This window comes from Petromyzon marinus, chromosome 64, assembly GCF_048934315.1.
Source record: "Petromyzon marinus isolate PM22_M1 ecotype Great Lakes invasive population chromosome 64, UKy_Petmar_22M1.pri1.0, whole genome shotgun sequence".
NCBI lineage: Eukaryota > Metazoa > Chordata > Hyperoartia > Petromyzontiformes > Petromyzontidae > Petromyzon > Petromyzon marinus.
Genome location: NC_133730.1, coordinates 3489955 through 3509882, shown reverse-complemented (window position 1 = coordinate 3509882; position 19928 = coordinate 3489955). Strand labels below are relative to the sequence as shown.

The following is a 19928-nucleotide window of genomic DNA, read 5'->3' as shown; positions in this document are numbered from 1 at the left end:
GCGGCAAAAGGGAAGCTGCAACCATCCGTCCAGCGGAGGGAGGTTAAACGAAGCGGTGTCGGGAGCAGGCGCTTTCTCTTATAAACAGAATAAAAAAGAATCAAATCTGCTGTATTTTTATCGGGATGCAGATTGAGTTATGAATCGGCTGCACTGACGTGAAACAAGCTGCTGGATTTGTTTTGTAATACACGGAGAGACGAGTCTCGAAGGAGCAAGAGGTTTTCCTCACGCAAAATGTGCCCCCTCCCTCCCAAAGTTGGAATGGATCGCTTGTTAAAAGCTTCACAGCTTGCTGTGTCGTGAATGCCTGGCACCCAACAAAACCATTATAATAATTTTTATTTTACCAGGTAAGGCCCACTGAGCTATTTAGCTTCTTTATCAGAAGCGACCGGGCTATCGCAAATGAGAGCCCAACGAAAGTGGCTTATCATCACTTGGAAATTTATCACGGCCCAAATACTCTAAACGTATGTTGCTAAATGTGGAGGGAAAAACCGGAGGACCCGGAGAAAAATCCACGTGACCACGGGGAGAACATGCAAACTCCAAATATGCAGGCGTTGGGATCGAGCCCACGAACCTCCTGTATACCAGGCGAGGTAGATAACATCTCGCCACCGTGGCGTCCAACAGAATCTTGGGTTACCCATCTCATCGCGTGCTTGGAAATAACAGCAGATGGTAGTTTTTTTTCTTCATTATTCATGTTAGTAATGGGTTAAAGCTGGCAAGGGGTGAAGGAGGTTAAAGGGTAGAGAATGGCAACATTCCTTTCTTCTCACAGCAAGTTGACTGCAGTTCATTCTGCGTGTTGATGCAATTCTGGCTTGGCTAAAATTTGCAGTGATTGTAAAATGTCATTAATTTTAGGCCTCTTGTTTTCCGGAGAGACTCGGTGATCTGCTAGGCATTAGATTAGCGGACAGTACGTTGCCTACATACATCTGCCTGGGCTCCACATAAAAACAAATATATAAAAGTCTTCTTTAAGCCAACTGGCAGCGTGTGGTTTCAGCAGCGTCGATTAAATACGAGCAAACTGTGTACTGGTTTTGATACGGAGCGTCTCGTCAGCAGAGAGTGGGTCTCGAATCGATACTGGTGAACTGCCAGATATTAAAGACGAAGGGGGACCCTCTATTTAATCTATAGATCCATGCTGGGCAATTAAACCACCATTGTTATTACTGACAGGAACAGAAGCAAGATACAAATGCAAGATTGTAGTGCCTTTTTTTTAAGCCAGACAAACATAGAATAATGTAATGAGCTATAAAGCTCTTTTTTTACAGATGTCCAATAGGAGCACGTCTGAATGTTACAAAAATAAACAATACTAAAATATGATTGGAGTGCAAAGTACAGTAAAGGTAAGCAAATCGCTTTAAAAAAAACTAGTTTTAATTTACCAGGTAAAGTCGCCTGAACTATGGGCTTCTTTTTCAGAAGTGACCTGGCCACAAATAACAGCTCAACGAAATGGCTCACCACGTGGACATCTGAAAATAATAGCTTTATATCTCATTGGATTCTTCCAGTATCAATACATAAATACATATTCTGATTCTCAGAATATGTATTTATACACATAGATTCATGCACTGTGCCTTTTAATTGTTCACGAGCCATGACAAGGACTGGCGCGATGGGGCGCATTCCGGGCGGCGTGGTGGTCGTGGGCCTATTGGCCTCGGCTTAATCGTCGTGTCCATTGTTGTAACCCACCGCACCCTTCAGGAGACTTCACCATGGAGAACAAGAGGTTGCAAGAGGTCCTCTCTGAGATCGAGAAACCACAGGTAATGTTGCGAACTTCCCCGCACTTCCGCTCGCGCTTGCATGTGGCCACGCTGGCCAAACACCACACTACACATTTCTGAACCGGTCCTGGTCATCTCGGCCTTAAAATAATTACCGAGTGCGCGAAGTGTAAACTTCAGCATTGGGAAGACAAAGACGGGCGGACGCGGCGCTTGGCCACCCCACGACCTTGTATGCCGTGCCATCCGTGTGCCCCACAACAGTCGGTTAAAGGCCACATGGTGGGGGGGGGGATTTGTTTGTCTTTGTGTCAGGTTGTGGAGGTGCTGGCTCGCGAGGTCCAAGTGAGTTGGCAGCCGCTGCCCGGGTTGAATCCGGAAGACGATTCCAGCGAGAGCCAGGGCCAGCCCTCGTGTCTGTACGAGCTTTCGCTGTCTACCAAGGCCAAGGAAGCCAAGTACAGGACGGTGTACAGGTACGGCGGGGACGTGTGCCGCTTTCATCGTCATCGTCATCAATATCATTATCGCCTTTGGCAAACGTGGTAACGTTGCATTTTCATCAACTCTGAGAGACTAGCGAACGATTCTGAGTCGCTGGAAACCATAGAAAAGCAGGGAAGGCAGCCAGAACTGGCATCAAGAGTTGCCCACGTTCTGTCACCCTATAGTTGGTAGTTTGGCCACCGCCATTAATGGGTCTTTTATACGTGTGGGAGGAAACCAGAGAACCCGGAGTAATCCCACATGTGACAGGTAGAGGGGGTGGGGAGCGGTGCGGTGACGATCAATCTCCGTACAGATGGAATACAAATGGGAATGATCCCACTTGCACTGTTGTTACATTCCTGGCAAGACAGGAGATGGTGACGCCGGGCATCCACGGTTAATGAGGAAGTTTCACGAATGCGTGTATGGGTGTGATGCACCAACCCTCAGTGCCTCCGCGGTGCTGGGTTACAGGCCACGTGCGGCAAAGCCACACCGCCGCACCCGGCGTGGTGACGCACCCTTGCGTTCTGCACCACGATCGCCGCGAAAGTGATTGTCGTCATTGACGGAATCGGTGTCACTCGCGATTTCGAGTCGCTTGAAAAACCGGCGTCGCCACCTCCGCCAAATCCAGATGCTCAGGCTGAGCGAATGTGATCAAAAAATTAAACGCGGTCGTCGGTTGCGTTAGCAACCGGCTGATGCCGCCACAATGGCTAGAGAGGTTAATTACCTCGCCTGGTATGCAAGAGGTCGTGGGTTCGATCCTGACCCCTGATGCCTGTATATTTGGAGTTTGCGTATTCTCACTGTGGTCACGTGGATTTTCCTCCAGCTACTCTGGGTTTTCCCCTCCACATTCGCTTTTGAAAAAGAGCTAAATAGCTCGGTGAGTAAAATATTAATTGTAAAAATAGTACTAGTAGAGTATGGGTTAATCAGCAGGAGATATTAGAAATTGGACCGATGAGCAGGTGTGCGCGTGAATTAAAAGGAGGAAGTAATTAAGTGCATGTCTGCGGTCTACATTAAAATAAGTAAACAAAGTTCTGGGTGAATGGGAATAGGAACCATGCTGAGAGATTTAATTCAGCAGAATGAAAGTTAACAAACCTTAAACAAGATTGGATTCCCCCTTGTTAATTTATATAGTTAATCAGCAAAGCACACACTGCAAGAGAATCAAACTAACCTAATGTCAAAACACTTCCTGGATGCGGCTGTTGCCTGCTTCATACCCTGGGTGCACGGTCACGGAAGGCCATCTGAAGCGTATAAAGGGTGGAAACCAGGTACCCACCTCTAGTTCCCACGTGTGTGTCGCTGGATGGGAAGTCGTGGTCGGGTGCTCAATGACGCTTGGGGACGTGGGCCTTGTAGGGTTCTCGATTAATCGGCCAGGGTTCTTGGTTAATCGGCCACAACATAGTTAATCGTGCAACGTTCCACTCGAATCGTCGGTCTTATCTACGAAGCGTCCCCAGCTCCGGTTAAAATGTTTTTTTTTAAATCTAGCTCGAGCATTACTCCGCGAAGCTGAACAACAGAACAATCTGCCCTTCCCCCGCCCTCCCTCCCCGCCCTCCAGCTAGCAAATCACTCGGCAAGCTCGGGGACACAAAGTGCCGCATCTCGTACGCGGCACGGCTTTCGGATAATAATAATGTTGAGTAAAAAACGTTTGAGTTGTTGACCCCGCGCGGCAGCGAGCACTTACGAAGCCCGCGCACATTAGTCTATCGAGTGGCCTGCGTTTACCCCTCTTTGCACAGCCTGTACGGGAGAAGCTGGCCTTGCACGTAAGCAAGCCAGCAAAAAAAAAACACCATGTTAAGGGAGCCTCTGATTCTTTTTTTGTTCGTAAATGCGCTGCAATGGGACACTCGGCATGAATTTAAAACGATGTTTGTGATACCCTGCGATTTATTTGGTTCGGGGATTGCTTTTGTTTGAAGAACTTTCTGAAATTAGAATACCCCCCCCCCCCCCCCAAACACGTCTTAACGTTGTTGTGAGACTTTCCCAGAAATATCACGATTAACAGACAGATCCGACTGTGCAAAGAAATGCACTCGTGCGAACACACAGAAGGATGCACACACACACACACATGGGCGCCACGGTGGCGAGACGTTAACTACCTCGCCTGGTATACAGGAGGTTGTGGGTTCGATCCAGACCCTGACACCTGTATATTTGGAGTTTGCGTGTCTCTCTCCCCGTGGTCGCGTGGATTTCCGTTCGGGTCCTCCGGTTTCTCCCTCCACATTTAGAATCATGCGTTTTTAGAGTATTTGGCTGCAATACATTTCCACGTGATAAGCCACTTCATTGAGCAATCATTTGTGGACAGGTTCCTTCTACAAAATAGCTACATAGCTAACGTTGGCTTTGTCTGTTAAAATAAAAAAAATTGTGCAGTTGAGTTTTATGGTTGACGCGCACACCGCTCACTCTACCACCCGAGCCACCTGTGGCCGGATAGAGAAAAGCTCGGCTCTTATGTTGTACATCGTGGATTACGAGCCAAAATTATGTGGTCGTTCGTTTTTGTTTTTATGAACGGAGACCGTCGTACGTAGCCTGCCGAGCCGGGGGCTGGGGGCGGGGGGGGTGGCCCCTTTACGGCCCGAGTTCATCGCATGCGGCGCCATCGTCGCCGCCGCTGACGCTGCCTGGCTAATGAAGTTGCCTTCTGTCCCACGACAGGGGTGAAGAGCCGGAATTCAAGTTAACAGACCTGAGGCCTGCGACGGAATACCACATCAGGTTTGTCGATGATGATACTGCACGTCGAACCGCGGTTACTGCCACTCGCCCATACTTCGCCAGGACTCACCAACACCCGCCAGCATTTGCCAGCACTCACCGTGACTCATTACTAACTAACATTCGCCATTATATATTTTTTATTTCCCGCATTGCGTATTACTCGCCTTCCAGAAACATTAACTAACTCAGTTGATATTTTTGTGGCACTCACAAAACGGATTCATTGTGGTCCCTTGGAAAGAGAGAAAGAGACGGACACACAATGGGGGGGGGTGTTCAATATTCTGAGCCCTGATTGGATGTGGCGAGCGACGCTTCAAGTGTGCTTTGGTGTTTTAACACGGCCTCGCGTGCGGAAATGGGCGAAATGGTGGCCGATCTTTCATCATCGTCAGCGTCTGCTGCTGTGGCCGCCCCCCCCCGCCCCCTACTCATCATCCCCCCCCTCCCCCACTGCCCCCCTCCCCACCTTTGCCAGGGTGTGCGCTCTGTGCGACGGTGTCAAAGGCTCGAACTCGGAGCACGCCACCTTCACGACGTCCCCCGCCGCTCCCGAGACCCCCAGTCCCCCGAAGCTCACGAGCAGAACCAAGTCTACGCTCGTGATGCAGTGGAAGGTATCTCTCGCTCGCTCACTCGCTCGGTTGCACCAGGGCAGCGCTCTGATCCCCCCCCACCCCACCCCACCGCCGCGGTCGTCGTCACGCTCGCCGACGCGTCGAACCGCCGTCGTCGGAGCCGACTGCGGCTCGTCTCTCACCTTTGTTTCTCTCTCTCTCTGTCATAACGCAGCCTCCTGCGGACAACGGCTCGAAAGTGACGGGCTACGTCTTGGAGTGGGATGAGGTATGTTGACCGCACCTCCGAATGGTGCGGTTGGGCTACGTACGGCGCGAAAGAAGTTCAACATACGCACATTACATGCACGCCGAACGGCTACCGCTCGCTCGTCTCTCAGCGATTTCCTACTCAAACGACCACCACGTTCCTATGGCAGGGACGAGTATATCCATGGGAACACCACTCCGTTGACTCCGCCACAAAAGTGGTACTCGTTTTATCGACCCTCGGGATGATGGGCTGACTCAACCTCTGCTTGCTCTTCCGATGAGCCACTGATAAGTGACAAAAGTAAACGGTTATCGATTTAGAGGTTTGTTTCCCCATCTCCCGATATTATTGCTACTGCACGATCGGAGTCGCGTCACTACACACCCTTTCAGATGCGCTTCTTTGGCTGTCTGGAACGTTCTTCTGATATTAATAAGCCATTGGAGCTATGCACTTTTAAATAATCTAGATCGAAAGCTAATTTCTTTAGGCCTGCTTTTTGTGTTTAGTATGTTGTCCTTTCCCTGTATCCTTCGATTAGCATGGTTGGCTACGTATGTTGCGAAAGAAGTTAATCATACATACACAGAGTGCCCTTGGAACTGCCCTGCGGAGGAGAGATATCACAGACCAACTTCAAACAGCCACTGGTCCACACACACACCATGCTGCAGTCACCTGGCAGTCAAAACAATACTGTTATAATTTTTCATAACTGGGATTTTTATTCTTAGTTTTTTCGGTAAAGTCACGTTGAAGAGAAACAACAAAATAACAAAATATATATAAAACAATAAAAAAATTCTCACGACGTTTCGACCATAACTCAAACCGACACACCTGATGATGACCGTTTGAGTTATGGTCGAAACGTCGTGAGAATTTTTTTATTGTTTTATATATATTTTGTTATTTTGTTGTTTCTCTTCAACGTGACTTTACCGAAAAAACTAAGAATATGAATTACTGCAGTCACGAAAGCTTTAAATCAAAATTTAACTGGGATTTTGTCAAACTTAGTGCAGGACGACTACACTCGAGCACCCAGTTTGACCGCGGAGGCGGCTGCCTGAATTCGAAACCCAGGATCTGTCGGCGCCGTCAGCTCGGCGCCCTGGCTTCTTGCGTCCCCGTGCCGCCCCACGTGTTGCGTGACACGTTCACTTTTCCTTCGCCCATTGTTCTCCCCACGTGCAAAGGGAATCAAGGGCGGCGCTTTCAAGAACTGTTACAACGGCCACCAGCGGCAGTACCGGGCCAGCAAGCTGTCGCCGTCCGTGGCCTACCGCTTCCGCCTGGCGGCCAAGAACGACGTGGGGACCAGGTCGGCGATAACCGTCGAGTGCCGGTCGTCGGCGTGAGAATGATTTCGGCGTCGGCGATGATAATTTCGGCAGCGGCTTGCACCGCCTCCCGCCGCACGGTATTCGCTCGTCGCCGTTGGAGCGAGGGCGACTCGGAGGCGCAGAGAACCACGGACAAGCCACGCGATGAGCCGGCGCCAACGATTGCCCAAGCTCTGCGGTCCTCCATATGTTAAGATGCGTTTTACGCACAGGAGGAAACCGGCGTGTCCTGGATGAAACTCACGGACACGTGTGAGGGGGAAGCGCTCTATCTCATACAGATGGAACGGGTGGTGGGGGGGGGGGGGTCCACATTATTCCTGTACTCCCTTCTGGCAAGCCAGGGACATGGCATAAAGTTTAGGTAAAAAAAAATTGTCTCGCTTTGCTCACTCGGCTGTATATATGTAAACTAACCGACATCACGAGTTCAAATCCGGCCAAACAATAGTATGCCCCTTCCTCGGTGATCTGATCCACGTGAGAACTGAAGTAACCAGGATGAGTCTCGGTCGCAAGAGTGACTTGCGGCAGTCGTCTGCCAGTGAGTTTGGCGACGATTGCTATATGCACAATCTAAAACTGAGTAGTTTTGCTGGTGATTAAAAAATTTTGCTCACTTCGTACCCTGACACCGGCACACAATAGCCTACTGTTACGAATGACGTTGGGGGATTTTTAACAATCGCCGCGAGGCAGTCGGCGCGTGGTATCAATACAGTTGTTACACACAGCCGTAATAACCAGGGCGGCCGCTGGATTCGAACCGCCGTGACCCTCTGCACCAAGCGGGGAACGGCGCGCTTACCGCGGGGGCCGCGTCGCCACCCCTCGAAAGGGAGAGAAGGGGGGGGGAGGGGGATCGAAGAGGAAAACTCGGCGCACGCAACGATCGTGAAAAAAAAAAAATTCTTCTTTCTTTCTCCCCTGGCCGCGCAGTGACTTCAGCGACGAGGCGTGCTTCATCACGTCGGGCAGCATCCCGCCACCGCCGTCTGCCCCGTGCCTGCACCGCGCTGCCGTCACCTGGCTCGCCATCACGTGGAGCCGCCCCTCCGGCCTGCCCGCCGAGGAGAGCCTGCAGTACCTGCTGGAGATGGACGACCCGAGCACGGTTGGCGCGCCCCCCCCGCTGCCCCCTTCACCCACCCCCTCCCGGGCCTCCTCTCCACTTGGGTTACACTACCCTGTACCTTTTTTTTCCATTGCGTAATTCCAATTGGGCGATAGACAGTTTTCAGCTTTTGTGATGTTTGGCCTGTACCGGTAGCATATTGTGTGGGTTGAATTTAACTATGGGAGGAAAATGGAGAACCCAGAGGAAACCCATTCAGAATAAGCGGAGAATATCCAAACTCGGCACAGACTAGCGCCTGAGTCGGGAAGGGGACACCCAGGCCCTTGTTGCTGTGAGGCACAAGTGGCACCGCTGTGCAACGCATCGGACAGATGATCCGCGTGTATTAAAAATATCGGCAAATTGACGATTAAAAAGTTAGAACCCGTGGGGAATACAAACATCTCTTTGTGCCAAGTTGGATTGCGCAACGGTGCAGCGATTAGTGCACCGTCGCGATTACAAACACGGCGACTCCAGCTAAGATATTCGGCCGCGGCTACCGACATTAGTGGCGAGTGGCATTAAAGTCCTGTGCTGGAATCCTCTTGTTATCTTAACGGAGTTTATGTAGCGCCTTCGCCAAGGCACTTTACAGAGAATTAACAACGGTACAACAACGTGTGTCTGAATTTGATGGTGGAGATGAGGTGAATGAAATCGACGAGAGGAAGCAATGGGGGGGGGGCGAATCTCCGACGATGCGTGAATTCGGTGAAAGCAAAATTCGTGACCGTACATGATGATGAATGTTTGCGTCGCGTCCAGCGTGGAGTAAACGTGGTCAGAGGGGCGCTCGTGACCGGCACGGCACGTTTACGGGTGAGGTCTTAAAGCCAACATTCGATTGACAATAAATGATCACGTAGTTCAATTCGACCCACGCCAACGCGATTTGCTGTTGGCCAAACATCCCGAAGCAGAAAACGTACCCTCCGTGTTACTCGGCTGGAATTACTCGATGGTAAATATCACTCGCAGCGCCGGCCTGCGCTGATGTGTCAGCATCAGACGTGCCCGCAAGACTCGGTGTGGGTTTGTTTGTGTTTCACATGCGCGCGTTCTCCACAGGGCTACGGATTTCGGCCCAAGTACAACGGAGAGGAATTGATATACACCATCAGGAACCTGAGGAGAAGCTCCGAGTATAAGTTCCGGGTAAGTTGCCGCATTGGTTTGTTGTTGTTGTTTTTGTGTATTGGCGTCTTGTCAATCCATTAGCCGGATGCACTCCCCCGGAGCCAAGTTTCAGTTTTCATTTCATTTATTAGACATAACCCTGTGAGCCATGCGGCTCTTGACTCGGGTGCAACCGCAACAAACAAAAAATCATGAACACGAAAAATCTTTAAGTGACTACACGCAACAGAAAAATCCAGGAAAAAACAGCAAAGTCTTCCAGAAAAAACACCGCATTTCAACGCTGTGTGCAAAAATCCCAGTGGGATGCAAGTCGAACAATAACAACCAAGTTGGTCACTGGGTGGGGTTGTTTGGCTATACTTCACCACGCTGGTCAGTGCAGGTTGGTGAAGTGGGGTGGGTGGGTGCCCTGGGATGGGTTCACCGCTCGTGTGGTGGTAGCTACGGCCGGGAATGAAACTCGTAGAGCACGCAGGTTCTTAGCGCGATGCCGTCGCTACTGCGCCACCGCTGCACCCATTTAGCTGAGGAGTTGTCATCGCACAAATAGCCCTTCCAAGTTGGAGTGGGCCAAAGTAAGCGGGGAATTCATGTGTGGTAAATCTACTTGATGTTTCAGGCATTCAAACAGAAATTTAGACCATCGACTTGCGTGATGTGAGACTCTGGATCGATCACTGGCGGTCGCTGAGATGCAAACCCACCGATCTCGGCAGCTTTAGTAGCGTCTGCTTGCTACGACAGCCGTTTTGAGCCGTCCCTCCTCCTCATCGAATTGCTAAGGGAACGTGTGTATGTATGTTGAACTTCTTTCGTACCGTACACAGCCAACCGTGCTAATCAGAGGTGCGCGGGAAGGACAACAAACTTAAACACAAGCAGTTCTCAAGAAACGAGTGGATTTAAAAGTGCACAGCTCCAGTGACTTCCTAATATTGGAAGGAAGAGCGTTCCAGATGGTCGCAGAAGCGCATCTGAAAGCGCGCGATGCGGTGACCGCCTTTGTTCGATGGCCAGACAAAAGACTTCCTGCGTGCGTGTGTGTGTGTTCTTGTGAAAATGCGTTTATATTTTTTTTATTTATTTCCTCCCAGCTCTTCGTATCCAACGTGGAAGGGAGGAGCGGTCCGAGTGAAGTTGCGACGTTTGTAACTCAACCAGACAAACCCGGAGCTCCGAGCAAGCCGGTTGTCAAGGGGAAGCTACTTCCTCACTCCTTCAAGGTCCTATGGGGTACGTACGCACACCCCCCCACCGTCGGTCGGTCGGATAGCGTGGCACACAATCCACTTGGGAATGTCTCTCTCCCTCGATGTGCCGTTTGCTGTCTCAAAGACGTCGGCGATAGTGTCCCGTGCCTCTTTCCACGATATTTACTCAAGAACTTTGCTTTTGAAACTCCATTCCGGTTCCTTTTCGATACCCCCTTAGGGTTGCATCCAAGTTCTTTCGAATTTGCAAATGTAGCTTCGATTCGCCGTGTTCCCTCGGCTTCTTGAGGTACTTGGAATGTTTCCAAGTCGAAACAAAATTCGCGTGCAAGCTCTTGTTTTCCCGTTGGCACGTCCAACACATCTTAAACTCTTCCTTTCATTAATTTATCTCGTAAGTTTTTGTTTGTGTGTAACCTGCCGCTATCCGAAGTATACATTTACGTCACTCGTCTTGTGTTTGTCAGTAAAATGTTTAGCATCGTCCTTCTTACAAACCACATTTCTGTTGCTGTCTGGTTTGCTGTGTTGGGGTCTTTGTAATTTTCTGGCTCTCACGTCCATACAGGAGTACAGACCCACATGTAACAGTGCAGTATTCTAATTCTCGTTTCCATTAATTTTTTTCATATTTCGACGTGGATCCCAGTTTATGTAATATAGTAGGGGCTTTTCTCTAATACAAGCACACTTAAATTTTGATTTAAAGCTTTCGTGACTGCAGTAATTCATATTCTTAGTTTTTTCGGTAAAGTCACGTTGAAGAGAAACAACAAAATAACAAAATATATATAAAACAATAAAAAATTCTCACGACGTTTCGACCATAACTCAAACGGTCATCATCAGGTGTGTCGGTTTGCATAAATTTATTTTGAAAACGGCATATTTATTTATATATATATAAATAACGTTTGCGTCACGCGCAACGATGGCAGTTTGCCAGGACTAGTCCATCTATTTTTTGAAAAGAGGAGGGGGGAGACGAAATTTGTTTTTATGTATGCTGTCTGAAAGGCACTGTAAGCGTGAACAATCAATCAAGAACTGAAATGATTTATCAAATCTTTCCAATGATTGCTAAGATAGAATCCATCTTCTCGGTTGAAATTGTCTCTGTGTTTGTATATGTGGATAGCCTCATGAACGAATCTCTCATGGAAGCCAGATGGCTTACAAAGAACCTCCGTCTTGGAAAAGTCAATGGCATGTGAGCCTACTGAATTAGAACAATGATCTGCTACGGCCGAGGTGTTGGTCCTACCGTGTTTAAGGTCTGCTTTATGTTCACGAATGCGGTCCGAGATATGGCGTTTGGTTTCTCCAATGTAACTACTACCACAGAGGCAACTTAGTTTGTAGACACCAGGGTATTGTATGTCCGGAATCACATCTTTTACAGACGGAACCAGATCACGGATTTTATGTAATGTGTTGAAACGGACCTGGATCTTGTGTTTATTCAAGATTTTGGAGATCTTTTTTGTGATCCCAGCAATGTAGGGTAAAGTGATGGTTTTGAAAGGCTCCTCAAGAGGGTTCTTCTTCATGGTTTGAGTGATAGCTTTGCGGATTGTATAGTCGGAGTAACCATTAGCCCTAAGAGCTTGGTGTACGTGCTTGAGTTCACTGCTTATGTGTTCCTGGTCGGATATGCATTGGGCTCTATGATACAGAGTCTTGATGAGAGAATTCTTCTGTGATGGATGGTGGTGGGAATCCGGTTTCAGATAAGCATCCGTATGGGTAGCTTTCCTGTAGACAGAGTGGCTCATTGAACCATCAGGTCTCTTTTTAATTAGGACATCCAAAAAAGGTATCTTGCCATCTATTTCGACTTCCATGGTAAATCTGATGGCTGGGTGTATGGAATTGATGTGGTCGAAGAATTTGTCTAGAGCAGGCCGGCCATGTGGCCAGATGACAAAAGTGTCATCCACGTACCTCTTCCATAAGGTTGGGCGCAGAGTGGCAGTCTGGATGGCGTCAGTCTCAAATTTCTCCATGAAAATGTTAGCTATAACTGGAGAAAGGGGGGAGCCCATTGGGGTGCCCTCAGTTTGTTTGTAGAAAGTTCCATTCCAAGTGAAGTATGTATTGGTTAAACAGTGTCTCACCAGGGGGGGTACCTCAGTGTTTAGTCCTTGATGAACCAAGTCTTCAATGATTGCAATGGTGTCAGGTACAGGAACCTTGGTGAATAAGGAAACTACATCAAAACTGACAAGCAGGTCGTCTGGGGACAGGGAAATACCCTTGATTGTTGATACCAGGTGAGTAGAATTTTGTACCGCAGAGGTGGTCTTTCCAGTGAAAGGACGCAGGATTTCAGACAAAAAACGAGCTAGTTTGTAGGTGGGGGAGCTGATAGTAGAGACTATGGGACGAAGAGGTGTATCAACTTTATGTATTTTTGGTAAGCCGTATAATCTTGGTGGCCTGGCAGCAGAAGGTTTCAACGAAAACTGTTTAGATTGATCAATTAATGCGGTTGAATCAGAAATTATTTTGTTGGTTTGTGTGACGAGGCTGTTGGTGGGATCTCTTTTTATTTTTGTATAACTACCATCGTCGAGTAATTCTTTAATTTTGTTGTTGTATTCTATTTTATCCATGATAACAGTAGCATTGCCTTTGTCAGCTGAGAGAACTACAATATCATTCCTCTTTTTTAATTTATATAATTCAAAACGCTCATCTTTGCTGAGGTTGCTAGCTGGCATCTTAGCGTTTTTGAGGGTTGCAGCGATTTCAGATCTTGCTACGTCTGCAGCGATGTGACCCAGGCCCCTGAGAGCAACGTCTACTTGGGCAATTATATCATTAACTGGTATGTGTTTAGGTGTGACTGCAAAGTTTAGACCTTTAGCTAAAACGGATTTCAGACCATCGGAAATAGAACTGTTACTGCGATTAATTACGACTTTATTAACGTCTAACTTTTTGGTGTGTGGGTCCGGTCTTTTGTTTAAGAGGAGGTTAAATTTGGAAATCAGGTTTTCCTTACATTTGGTCGACATAGTAGCAGCTGAAGAGGCAGTCATATTGTCTACATGTTCCCAATCCGATGTGGACATTATTGCCGTCAATGATAAGTGTGATTTGTAGAGTGTCTTGTCTAACTGATCTAGTTCTGTGCGTATAAGTCTGATTTTTTCTGAGATAAGAGCTAAGCTAGTTTTGAAAAGAATTCGTTTCGCATTAGAAGAAGTTACAGTAGCAGAGGTGAGTGTAAATGCGATTGGTATTACCCCAGAGTCGCGGCATCTCTTCAGGAAGGTGAGAGACTCGATCAGCTGAGCTTTCTTATCCCGGAGTTTGTTGAAAGATCTTAAAGTTATGTGAAAACCCTCCCCGTAGAGGCGATTAAATTTTGATTTAAAGCTTTCGTGACTGCAGTAATTCATATTCTTAGTTTTTTCGGTAAAGTCACGTTGAAGAGAAACAACAAAATAACAAAATATATATAAAACAATAAAAAATTCTCACGACGTTTCGACCATAACTCAAACGGTCATCATCAGGTGTGTCGGTTTGCATAAATTTATTTTGAAAACGGCATATTTATTTATATATATATAAATAACGTTTGCGTCACGCGCAACGATGGCAGTTTGCCAGGACTAGTCCATCTATTTTTTGAAAAGAGGAGGGGGGAGACGAAATTTGTTTTTATGTATGCTGTCTGAAAGGCACTGTAAGCGTGAACAATCAATCAAGAACTGAAATGATTTATCAAATCTTTCCAATGATTGCTAAGATAGAATCCATCTTCTCGGTTGAAATTGTCTCTGTGTTTGTATATGTGGATAGCCTCATGAACGAATCTCTCATGGAAGCCAGATGGCTTACAAAAAACCTCCGTCTTGGAAAAGTCAATGGCATGTGAGCCTACTGAATTAGAACAATGATCTGCTACGGCCGAGGTGTTGGTCCTACCGTGTTTAAGGTCTGCTTTATGTTCACGAATGCGGTCCGAGATATGGCGTTTGGTTTCTCCAATGTAACTACTACCACAGAGGCAACTTAGTTTGTAGACACCAGGGTATTGTATGTCCGGAATCACATCTTTTACAGACGGAACCAGATCACGGATTTTATGTAATGTGTTGAAACGGACCTGGATCTTGTGTTTATTCAAGATTTTGGAGATCTTTTTTGTGATCCCAGCAATGTAGGGTAAAGTGATGGTTTTGAAAGGCTCCTCAAGAGGGTTCTTCTTCATGGTTTGAGTGATAGCTTTGCGGATTGTATAGTCGGAGTAACCATTAGCCCTAAGAGCTTGGTGTACGTGCTTGAGTTCACTGCTTATGTGTTCCTGGTCGGATATGCATTGGGCTCTATGATACAAACAAACTGAGGGCACCCCAATGGGCTCCCCCCTTTCTCCAGTTATAGCTAACATTTTCATGGAGAAATTTGAGACTGACGCCATCCAGACTGCCACTCTGCGCCCAACCTTATGGAAGAGGTACGTGGATGACACTTTTGTCATCTGGCCACATGGCCGGCCTGCTCTAGACAAATTCTTCGACCACATCAATTCCATACACCCAGCCATCAGATTTACCATGGAAGTCGAAATAGATGGCAAGATACCTTTTTTGGATGTCCTAATTAAAAAGAGACCTGATGGTTCAATGAGCCACTCTGTCTACAGGAAAGCTACCCATACGGATGCTTATCTGAAACCGGATTCCCACCACCATCCATCACAGAAGAATTCTCTCATCAAGACTCTGTATCATAGAGCCCAATGCATATCCGACCAGGAACACATAAGCAGTGAACTCAAGCACGTACACCAAGCTCTTAGGGCTAATGGTTACTCCGACTATACAATCCGCAAAGCTATCACTCAAACCATGAAGAAGAACCCTCTTGAGGAGCCTTTCAAAACCATCACTTTACCCTACATTGCTGGGATCACAAAAAAGATCTCCAAAATCTTGAATAAACACAAGATCCAGGTCCGTTTCAACACATTACATAAAATCCGTGATCTGGTTCCGTCTGTAAAAGATGTGATTCCGGACATACAATACCCTGGTGTCTACAAACTAAGTTGCCTCTGTGGTAGTAGTTACATTGGAGAAACCAAACGCCATATCTCGGACCGCATTCGTGAACATAAAGCAGACCTTAAACACGGTAGGACCAACACCTCGGCCGTAGCAGATCATTGTTCTAATTCAGTAGGCTCACATGCCATTGACTTTTCCAAGACGGAGGTTCTTTGTAAGCCATCTGGCTTCCATGAGAGATTCGTTCATGAGGCTATCCACATATACAAACACAGAGACAATTTCAACCGAGAAGATGGATTCTATCTTAGCAATCATTGGAAAGATTTGATAAATCATTTCAGTTCTTGATTGATTGTTCACGCTTACAGTGCCTTTCAGACAGCATACATAAAAACAAATTTCGTCTCCCCCCTCCTCTTTTCAAAAAATAGATGGACTAGTCCTGGCAAACTGCCATCGTTGCGCGTGACGCAAACGTTATTTATATATATATAAATAAATATGCCGTTTTCAAAATAAATTTATGCAAACCGACACACCTGATGATGACCGTTTGAGTTATGGTCGAAACGTCGTGAGAATTTTTTATTGTTTTATATATATTTTGTTATTTTGTTGTTTCTCTTCAACGTGACTTTACCGAAAAAACTAAGAATATGAATTACTGCAGTCACGAAAGCTTTAAATCAAAATTTAATCGCCTCTACGGGGAGGGTTTTCACATAACTTTAAGATCTTTCAACAAACTCCGGGATAAGAAAGCTCAGCTGATCGAGTCTCTCACCTTCCTGAAGAGATGCCGCGACTCTGGGGTAATACCAATCGCATTTACACTCACCTCTGCTACTGTAACTTCTTCTAATGCGAAACGAATTCTTTTCAAAACTAGCTTAGCTCTTATCTCAGAAAAAATCAGACTTATACGCACAGAACTAGATCAGTTAGACAAGACACTCTACAAATCACACTTATCATTGACGGCAATAATGTCCACATCGGATTGGGAACATGTAGACAATATGACTGCCTCTTCAGCTGCTACTATGTCGACCAAATGTAAGGAAAACCTGATTTCCAAATTTAACCTCCTCTTAAACAAAAGACCGGACCCACACACCAAAAAGTTAGACGTTAATAAAGTCGTAATTAATCGCAGTAACAGTTCTATTTCCGATGGTCTGAAATCCGTTTTAGCTAAAGGTCTAAACTTTGCAGTCACACCTAAACACATACCAGTTAATGATATAATTGCCCAAGTAGACGTTGCTCTCAGGGGCCTGGGTCACATCGCTGCAGACGTAGCAAGATCTGAAATCGCTGCAACCCTCAAAAACGCTAAGATGCCAGCTAGCAACCTCAGCAAAGATGAGCGTTTTGAATTATATAAATTAAAAAAGAGGAATGATATTGTAGTTCTCTCAGCTGACAAAGGCAATGCTACTGTTATCATGGATAAAATAGAATACAACAACAAAATTAAAGAATTACTCGACGATGGTAGTTATACAAAAATAAAAAGAGATCCCACCAACAGCCTCGTCACACAAACCAACAAAATAATTTCTGATTCAACCGCATTAATTGATCAATCTAAACAGTTTTCGTTGAAACCTTCTGCTGCCAGGCCACCAAGATTATACGGCTTACCAAAAATACATAAAGTTGATACACCTCTTCGTCCCATAGTCTCTACTATCAGCTCCCCCACCTACAAACTAGCTCGTTTTTTGTCTGAAATCCTGCGTCCTTTCACTGGAAAGACCACCTCTGCGGTACAAAATTCTACTCACCTGGTATCAACAATCAAGGGTATTTCCCTGTCCCCAGACGACCTGCTTGTCAGTTTTGATGTAGTTTCCTTATTCACCAAGGTTCCTGTACCTGACACCATTGCAATCATTGAAGACTTGGTTCATCAAGGACTAAACACTGAGGTACCCCCCCTGGTGAGACACTGTTTAACCAATACATACTTCACTTGGAATGGAACTTTCTACAAACAAACTGAGGGCACCCCAATGGGCTCCCCCCTTTCTCCAGTTATAGCTAACATTTTCATGGAGAAATTTGAGACTGACGCCATCCAGACTGCCACTCTGCGCCCAACCTTATGGAAGAGGTACGTGGATGACACTTTTGTCATCTGGCCACATGGCCGGCCTGCTCTAGACAAATTCTTCGACCACATCAATTCCATACACCCAGCCATCAGATTTACCATGGAAGTCGAAATAGATGGCAAGATACCTTTTTTGGATGTCCTAATTAAAAAGAGACCTGATGGTTCAATGAGCCACTCTGTCTACAGGAAAGCTACCCATACGGATGCTTATCTGAAACCGGATTCCCACCACCATCCATCACAGAAGAATTCTCTCATCAAGACTCTGTATCATAGAGCCCAATGCATATCCGACCAGGAACACATAAGCAGTGAACTCAAGCACGTACACCAAGCTCTTAGGGCTAATGGTTACTCCGACTATACAATCCGCAAAGCTATCACTCAAACCATGAAGAAGAACCCTCTTGAGGAGCCTTTCAAAACCATCACTTTACCCTACATTGCTGGGATCACAAAAAAGATCTCCAAAATCTTGAATAAACACAAGATCCAGGTCCGTTTCAACACATTACATAAAATCCGTGATCTGGTTCCGTCTGTAAAAGATGTGATTCCGGACATACAATACCCTGGTGTCTACAAACTAAGTTGCCTCTGTGGTAGTAGTTACATTGGAGAAACCAAACGCCATATCTCGGACCGCATTCGTGAACATAAAGCAGACCTTAAACACGGTAGGACCAACACCTCGGCCGTAGCAGATCATTGTTCTAATTCAGTAGGCTCACATGCCATTGACTTTTCCAAGACGGAGGTTCTTTGTAAGCCATCTGGCTTCCATGAGAGATTCGTTCATGAGGCTATCCACATATACAAACACAGAGACAATTTCAACCGAGAAGATGGATTCTATCTTAGCAATCATTGGAAAGATTTGATAAATCATTTCAGTTCTTGATTGATTGTTCACGCTTACAGTGCCTTTCAGACAGCATACATAAAAACAAATTTCGTCTCCCCCCTCCTCTTTTCAAAAAATAGATGGACTAGTCCTGGCAAACTGCCATCGTTGCGCGTGACGCAAACGTTATTTATATATATATAAATAAATATGCCGTTTTCAAAATAAATTTATGCAAACCGACACACCTGATGATGACCGTTTGAGTTATGGTCGAAACGTCGTGAGAATTTTTTATTGTTTTATATATATTTTGTTATTTTGTTGTTTCTCTTCAACGTGACTTTACCGAAAAAACTAAGAATACAAGCACACTTGTTGAGTAAGGCCTAGGAGGTATGTATGTCGAACTTCTTTTCCACCGTACGTTGCCAACCGAGCCAATCGGAGGTGCGAGGGAAAGACAACAAACTAAACACCAAGTTCTAAAGAAATGAGTTTTCAATCTAGGTGATGATTTAAAAGTGCACAGCTCCAGAGGCTTCCTAATATCGGAAGGAAGAGCGTTCCAGACGGCCGCAGAAATGCATCTTTGTTCGATGGCCAGCCAAAACTGTTCGATGCTTATATCCAAAGTGTCCTTCTGTCAGTAGTTTCCACCCCCCCCCCCAACCAGTGGAGTGTAAACCACGCATTGCACATCGGCGTGATGACATCACCCACGTCCCGCAGCATTGTGCTGACATCACCCCCCCTCCCCCGCCCGCCTCCCCCGCCCGCCTCCCCCCATGTTCCACTCCAGACATGCATCCCGGGCAGTGCGAGTAAATGTCAATTATTTTTATTTTGTCGTGCCGTTCGTTGATCAACCTCTTCCGAGAGGCGCCTTGCAGTGAACGTATTTTGCATACTTCCTCGCACCGCTCAAAAAAATATAAATTGTCACATGACCGCAACGACCACACCACAACTTCTCTCCTCATGAGCGTCGATTAACGTTCACTGTGTGCCGGTTCGAACGGGCCTGACCCTGCTCACGAGACACTGCGTGCCTTCAAAACCGGTTGTAGAGTTCAACTTTGTGCTGCACCAATGCCGCCGATTTATCCTCTGAACTGTCGACCGTTCCAGAGCCGCCAAAAGACAACGGCGGCGTCGAAATCACCAATTACACGCTGGAGCTGGTGGAAGGGGACAAGATGCGTGAGTACCTCACTTGTCTGTCTCCTCCCACACGTATACGCTCATTCACTGCCC

The 19928-nt window shown here is 46.6% G+C and overlaps 1 protein-coding gene across 6 annotated transcripts in view; it reads left to right on the top strand.

Moving 5' to 3' along the window:
• Positions 1 to 19928, top strand: part of FNDC3A (fibronectin type III domain containing 3A) — a 172477-nt gene that overhangs the window by 123427 nt on the left and 29122 nt on the right. For all 6 annotated transcript variants that reach the window (XM_032977722.2, XM_032977717.2, XM_032977721.2 and 3 more), the window contains 10 exons: positions 1744 to 1805; positions 2082 to 2242; positions 4968 to 5027; positions 5509 to 5647; positions 5823 to 5876; positions 7061 to 7185; positions 8147 to 8321; positions 9396 to 9482; positions 10562 to 10700; positions 19803 to 19874. In XM_032977722.2, the coding sequence (XP_032833613.2) occupies positions 1744 to 1805; positions 2082 to 2242; positions 4968 to 5027; positions 5509 to 5647; positions 5823 to 5876; positions 7061 to 7185; positions 8147 to 8321; positions 9396 to 9482; positions 10562 to 10700; positions 19803 to 19874 (1074 nt within the window). The remainder of the gene's footprint in view (positions 1 to 1743; positions 1806 to 2081; positions 2243 to 4967; positions 5028 to 5508; positions 5648 to 5822; positions 5877 to 7060; positions 7186 to 8146; positions 8322 to 9395; positions 9483 to 10561; positions 10701 to 19802; positions 19875 to 19928) is intronic.